This window comes from Archocentrus centrarchus, chromosome 19 (genome assembly GCF_007364275.1).
Source record: "Archocentrus centrarchus isolate MPI-CPG fArcCen1 chromosome 19, fArcCen1, whole genome shotgun sequence".
In the NCBI taxonomy this organism is placed as follows: Eukaryota; Metazoa; Chordata; class Actinopteri; order Cichliformes; family Cichlidae; genus Archocentrus; species Archocentrus centrarchus.
Genome location: NC_044364.1, coordinates 9,128,104 through 9,135,368, shown reverse-complemented (window position 1 = coordinate 9,135,368; position 7,265 = coordinate 9,128,104). Strand labels below are relative to the sequence as shown.

General features: G+C 40.3%; 1 protein-coding gene across 1 annotated transcript; it reads right to left on the bottom strand.

Annotated features, from left to right (window-relative positions):
• Window positions 1-65: 65 nt before the first annotated feature.
• LOC115798772 (testicular acid phosphatase homolog) lies at window positions 66-6,191 on the bottom strand. The gene is made up of 11 exons (XM_030755728.1): window positions 6,089-6,191; window positions 4,879-4,974; window positions 4,372-4,458; window positions 3,374-3,520; window positions 3,033-3,131; window positions 2,044-2,139; window positions 1,472-1,604; window positions 1,128-1,210; window positions 907-1,013; window positions 460-641; window positions 66-227 (listed from the first exon to the last, which is right to left on the bottom strand). Exons 1-11 carry the CDS (start codon window positions 6,176-6,178, stop codon window positions 118-120), a joined length of 1,230 nt encoding a protein of 409 aa, XP_030611588.1. The 5' UTR covers window positions 6,179-6,191; the 3' UTR covers window positions 66-117.
• Between the last annotated feature and the right edge of the window lie 1,074 nt (window positions 6,192-7,265).

Genomic DNA, 7,265 nt, shown 5'->3' with positions numbered 1-7,265 from the left:
CTCTGAAACTGCCCGCGCACACAATTAGTATAACAATTATCAAAATACATTGAACATTAATTAGGAAGCATTTTTAATATATAAATTTTATGGCACAAGTGTTATCAGTCATCTGCACTACACTTCCCTGGAGTAGTGTCCTCTCCGCCTGTGGATTGCCACCCCTATACTGAACAACAGCGCCACCGCCAGGAGTCCCACAGCCACTGCAAGAGCTGTGATGATACCTGAGGGAGACAGCAACTCTGTTTAGGTACATGTGCATGTGGAAACAAACTGGAAAATTTCCAAAAGCTTTGATGTATTTAAATCAGGCAGTCTGTTCTGAATAATCCCAGACAAGTCCCCAAACTGAATCCAGGAACATATCGCAGTGAAACCCTGACAACGCCAAAATACACGCTGAATGTAGAAGTCAGAGAAAACATAGACATGGATTATAAAATTGAATTTCTTCACCTGTGCTTGACCATCTTGTCCCAAACCCACACTCGGCCTCCCAGTCTTCTGCCAGTACGTCCCTCACCAGCTCATTAAACAAGGATAAAGGACAAGGGTTCAACCCATTGCATCCTGGCACAGGGTTGGGGTAGGGGTCACGCCAGGAGTCATTGCGGTAATGTAGCTCCACTGAATAGGATCTGGGGAATTATTAGGGTGAATCCAATGAGAGGACACACATTGGTAAGTATTATGCAAATGTGTTTGTATTACGTGCTATTTTCACAGCTGCAGTCCTGGGTGGCTGCCAAATTTCCATAGAATTGGAAAGGTATTTGCGAGGTACATGCAACCAAACAAAACAAATGTGATAACTGAAAATGTGGTGGACATCTGACCTACATAGCATGCTTGAATATGCAAAAGAGAATAGTGCAGGAACTAAAACTGGAAAGAAGTCATTACCCATCATGCTCCTGGTAGAACTCAAAGAGTTGACAGGCGGCGTAAGGAGGAAGAAGCCCGTTATACACGTCCAGAGCTGCCTGGAGGGTGATGAGTGTAGAGTCATGCTGGAATGAGGAACAAGCATCACAGTAATAAGGAGGCGAGGAGATACAGTACATCAAGCAGCAGTTTACACAGCAGATTATAAATGTGTGCGTGCATACAAACAATGAACTTACAGCTGAGTACATAATGAATTTCAGAGTGCTCCCTTGCTCTGCAGCCTTAGAGAAATTCCTCAGGATGGCATTCAGCAGGACCCCTGGTAAATTACCACAGTGTCAACAGTGCAAATGAATTTTTCTCACATACCAAGACAATCCTTTTGACCGTATTGAATATCCTGTCTTGGCGCTGTAATCATCTTTGTCCCATTAGTTCATATGCACCAATATTTTCCAGGAAACCCAACCTTGCACTTTACACTATCTGAGGCATAAACAAAGCAGTCACGTTAGATACACAGAGCCCTTTTTTTTCTCATGAGTGCTTTAAATTAATTGTCTCTAATGTGCATTCCCACCTCCGGAGAGCCTGGCCTTCTCTTTTCGCTTGTGATTGAGGATGCTGTACATGACCTCAAAGGAGGCTATTCTCTTCAGGGTATCCAAGGCTTCTTGGGTGGCCCAGCGTGGTAAAGTCAAGTTATGAATCCTCTGCAGAAGAGAATACTGTTCATTATTGCACTGCCTCGCAGTAATAATCACATTACACAACATGTGAATGGCAACAAACGAGGTTTAAATGGCTGCGTTTCATAGTTTCTATTATCCCGTCTATTTTTAGCACCAGTCTGAAGATAACAGATGCTCATTTTGCAAGTGTGAATGAACATATTCAACCTGGCCTAGAATCCACCCGACTCATTATGCTTTAATTATCATTTCAATATGTTGTCCTATTCGTGTTTTACTGTAGGTATAAAATGATTTCCCCACACTCCCACATTCACTCTATTTCTCTGTAGATATGTTGTAGAAAGCAGATCATTGTTTCTGTTTCTGTCTCACTACTCTGCAGCTGGCTTTTGTACCAGTTTGTAATGTGCATAATGCATGTACCAGACAATGTTCAAGAGCTTGCTTTGAAATATACCTGACAGTTAAGGGTGTCATGGACCCTCCATATTTTTTTACCAACCAGCTTGGACACGGGGTAGCCAGTGTGGTTGGAGAGTGCCTCCACAAAGTACTGCACAGTGAAGAAAAGAACAGGAACATCACTTTAAACTCTTTAAATAATAAGGCTCAAGGGAACAGAACACTTTAATTACCATTTTTATGAGTATTATTACCATTTATTTATGGATATTTGTGCAGGAATACTGATCAGATAGTTATTTTTAGGTGTTTATAATTCAGTATTGCACACATTAGCATTAGTAGTTAATTAATGTGGTGAAGACTATAAGTTTAACCTTTGGTCAGATAACACAGTGATAAATGGTGTTGGTTTGGTTCATGTATATACCTTGCAGGTACTCTGCCTCCAGCAGAGGGTGTTAAAATTCAAAGCTGGATGCCCTGGCCTGATCTCAAACAACACCTTAATAGGCTGCACATGGGACTCCGTTTAATTAAAATCATTTTTATTGTAATTCTTAATCTAATTCAATCCAACCGTTAATTAGTGTCTCTGAGAATGTGAGAGAAATTGCACTGCGCAGCTTTTTGTGGGCTCTGGAGTCACCGTGCCTGAGAAAATCACTGAAAGGACATGATGTCTTCAGCATAACAAACACATCTACTGGAGGTGCTGATTACGTTGACATCAACAACTGTGAAGTATATACTTACTGAAATAGGCATTTTAGCATGTGAGTTCATTTACAAATCAAAGCTGGGATAAGCAGATCAGAAGCAGCTGAGGCAAGGAAACAATTTGTTCACAGCAATTTTGATTGTGTAAGTCTGATGATATTAAACAACAGAGTTACAAACAAGTTTTCACTAGTTAGCAGGCACATGACTCACAAAATAAGCTGTGAGCAGAGCATTCGCGTCACAGAGCAGATGCTGAGGTTGAGCTACAACACAGTGTATTTGGAGGACGCGCTCCTTCTTTGGAGAAAGTCTTTGTCTTACCTGGTGAGCCTTAAGGAACTTCTGGTAGGGCTGACTCTCGAAGGTCTCTGTCATCATCGCTCTGAAACTTGGGCAGTCTTTACCTGGTGATCTTAACAACTTTGAAATCACAGTTAAACATCAGTGGAAATAATGAACATTCGCTCCAGGTACTTCTTACAGTATGTGCACAAATGTACATTCATTTCACACTTTAACACAGTAGGGAATCACAGCTGGGGTGAACACAGATGACAGCATGAAGTTACAGAGAGAAACCCAAATGAATTTATACAATTTTGTTATCAGCTTTGCGTGTCTGCTGTGCGAAAAGAAAATATTTATGTGGTTCAGCAGCCCACCTTGTCCAGGGCCCTGGGGATGGTGTGCACTGGAATAGGCCGCCACAGTAACTGGGGCATGATGGGCCTGGTTTGGGGGAACATCCCAGCAAGGCAAGCCTGGGCACTCATCAGAGTGCGGTCGTAGTCAGTACTCCGCACATATATCTGTTGTAATCACAGAGAGAACATGGCAATAAAAAGCAGGTACTAGAAAGTGGTTTCACTGGTCCCACTATTGCTGTGTTCTGGGGTAAATGAGGCTTCATCTACATTTGGAAATCCCATTAAATTATTTTTTTTTTGCTTCAAAAATCTGCAAAATGAATGCGTAAATGAGCAGCATCTATCGCAACTCATCTGAGGTAGTCCCCTAACCTAAAGAGTCATAGACGATCCAAATGAATGAGAGGGAGGGGGGATACAATCTGTCTTGCTGTGATCTCTTCTGACATCAGTCTTCCCTCTTCTACATCTCTCTGTCACTCTGTGTCAGGTTTGCGCACACAGTACATCAAGCTGATAAGGTTGGATGTTCTTGTGACACCAAGAATGCTTCTTTTTTGGCCCCCCCCAAATTAAAACAGACTTGTCAACACACGGAAAGGTAAGGCACAGGTTCACTGAGATTTAGGGGAGAAACAGCTGTCTCTTTTTTTGTGGTAACTGCATGTTATTTAAGAGAGGAAGAAGAGCACTGAAAGCATGATTGACAAACAGGGGGCTAAAAGACCATGAGAGGAAAAAAGGCCAACTGTGCATTACCCTACATGTTTAGCATGCTACAGGGCCGTGGCAGTGAGCACACCAAAATGAGTCAGGCTTATTAACTTATTGTATGCTTTTACAGACATGACACATGGTGACTGTTCATACATGCACTTGATTTCACATTTTGGAGCAAGTGCAAGCATGACAACAGGATTAGGCAACTCAAAACAGTTCAGCTAAACAAATATAAGGAAGGAAATACCAATTAACACACACAAACATGCGTTTGTGAGACCAAATACACCTACCTCTTTGCTGTTATATTCTTCACTGAGGAAATTTCCATAACGCCTCCTTAGAAACTGGCCCAGTTCAAACTGCTGTTTCATGCCCAGCTGAAAGGAAAATTGCCAGCGTTTTACATTTTTAGCAGAATTTGACCTTTTGACTGAAAACTGTGCAGATTTATGGTCCCAATCAACCTTTTGTCATAGATTAGCAACTTTTACCCATCTAATGTTTCTCAAAGAGCACAAAATAATGAGTTTATCCACTGTAAAGCAGCTAATTGCCCGACAACAGATGTCACAGAAGAAAAGAATTTAATTAAATCCCCAAGTCTGTTAAAAACGTATTTTATAAGGAAAGATTTGAGGTAAATTAATGTTTAATTTTTGAAGTACAGTTATGCATTCATTGTACTAAGCCTGTAGCATCCTTCTGTTTATGAATTTCTTGACACATTTTAAACACCAAGTCTTCATTGCTATTATTAATATAACAACAAAACAAAACACTGTTGGCACATCAAGTACCTCAGTCAACTGTCCAAAGCCCTGAGCCCACACTGCCTCCCCATATGGATCCCTGGGATATGACTCAATAGGTGATCGATCTCCATGCCGGAACACCTGGAAGGCAAGACAGATAATGTCATATGAATTCAGATGCCATGCTTCTGCTGCTGTTGTGTACTTAAGAGAGATTTTCACCCTGAGACAGAAGTCATAAATAGAGACCTGTGATTGTGGACAGGCCAGTCTGGATTTGAGGCACAACAGTCATTCTGATGATGTCATCAAGACACAATTACTGCTGCATTAGTCTTATTAACGTGACAACTCGGTTTCTGAGCCATGACATAACAGAAAGGTTGAATCAACTGGATTATGGACACATCTGATTCACTCTTGTTAATGCCACAGTAATTTTACAAACCATTTGTGTGTGACATGTCATGGAAAAAAAAACAAAAAACAACAACAACCACAAACTGAAGTCAGCAAACTTACAGAGGCAACCTCTGCACAACATGTTTGATTGCCTCTGCACAACACCATACGATTTTATATGGATGTGAAGCTAATCAAATCAAATCCAATCAAATAAACACATTAAAAAAAAAACAACTAAAAATTACCAAAGATCTGTGAATCTAAATGAAACAAAATTCACTGGAGATACAGAGGAATTTGCTGAGGACAAAGTCAAGCAATAGCTTAAGCTGTGAAAATTAGGCAGCAGACATATAATTTTATAGTATGTAGTCCCTAGTAAGTGATAGAAGCATTAAAGTAACATATGAGAGCACAGCTTTAAAAAGGTACAGAAAAATAAAAAATAAGAAATGCCAAATCATAAGAATAATGTGAGTTCCTCTTAAATAATTCAGTTGGGTAATAAGGTGTTATGTAAAGAGGTTTATGTATAAAGCTGCAGTGTGTGGGAGAGATATGCTAGACACTGTTGGAGTTTAGGCTCAAAGTAATCCTTTGTTACACAAAAGTGCAAAAACAATCATGCTCATCGGGCAGGAAAACTACAGTGCAATCAGCAACAATGGACAGCAAAGTATCTCCCAGATTATGGAATAATCACAGGATCCAACAAAGAAATGCTGTCAAACATCTTGTATGTGATGACACTGCAGTTCTGACTGACAGCTGAATATGAAACTGGACTGAATTGTTCAAATTTCACTATTAACCATTTTGATCACAAAGGAGAACAAATGGGTAAACTCACAACCACGACAAACTTCAGCACCCGACACTCAGTCAAACAGATGCAACAGAGAAGGAACAAACAGCCCAAACTCTTCTGCGACTTCTGCATGTTGTCAACTAGTCGAGCTTCACCTGCTTTATAAAATCCCCCTGCTGACAGGGAAATAGGAAAAAATATCAAGAAAATTAATCTGTAAAAGACCATTATTAAAAAAAAAAATTATGAATACTTGTTCAATTCAGTCAGGCAATGTTGAGCAAGATGTGTGATGTATTATGTTATTTTTTTAATTTGCAAATATGACAAAGACAGATGACAATATGACAATTTCACATTAAACACAGGAACAAATAAACAGAAATAGTACAGTGAAGTGGATAAGGTGGGTTGAATGTACCAATCATGATGGGCAGTCTCAGCATTTTATTTATATTATCTTGTCACATTTTCGTTTGAAGTACATGCTGGGTATGATAGGAGGAATCGGCTCTGGATGTAACATGAGAATGGAGACCAGTTTTTTTTCAAACCGGGTCGCTTTTGTTCTTTAAACTTGAATTTGCATGATCTGTTAGCTACTGATAATTTTGTTCTGATAATTTTGTTTTTCCAGTCAAGTGAAACTGTTATCACTGATTGAAATACAGCAATGCAATATGCAGAGTACATATGCAACAAAATGCTTTTAAAAGTAGCAAAACATATAAATGAATATATGCACTTACCTTAGAGTGCTTGTTCACACATTTTGGTGTTGTCGTCAAATAATTTGCAGGCATACACGGGCTGCTGTGTGTGCCAAATCTTCGCTCACACCCAGACTGACACTAAGTGCATGTTTCAGTGACTTTAGGCAGTGCTTTTATAGCCTCCCTACCTGACCTTGTGTGTGTGTGTGTGCGTGTGTGTGTGTGTGCGTGTGTGTGTCTCTCTCTCTCTCACTCTCTCTCTCTCTCTCTCTCTCTCTCTCTCTCTCTCTCTCTCTCACTCTCCCTCTATCTCTCTCTATCCACCTCTCCTCTGGGATTTCTGGTCCCAGTCTAGTTCATTGTCGACCAGAGTCCAAGTCACCGTCTCCTTCTATATTCCCTGCTGCGCATGACAGCCCACCATGGCAGGCATTTTTTGTGTCAGCCTTTGATCCTATGAAAAGATGTGTGGCCATTCAATATGTGGATAATTTCACTTTAAAACC

Coding starts and splice junctions, on each gene's coding strand:
- LOC115798772 (XM_030755728.1), bottom strand. CDS start 6,178: ATGCAGAAGTCGCAGAAGAGTTTGGGCTGTTTGTTCCTTCTCTGTTGC. Junction 4,459..4,878: donor GCTTTGGACAGTTGACTGAG/GTACTTGATGTG, acceptor TTTTCCTTTCAG/CTGGGCATGAAACAGCAGTT. Junction 1,605..2,043: donor ATGACACCCTTAACTGTCAG/GTATATTTCAAA, acceptor TCTCTTCTGCAG/AGGATTCATAACTTGACTTT.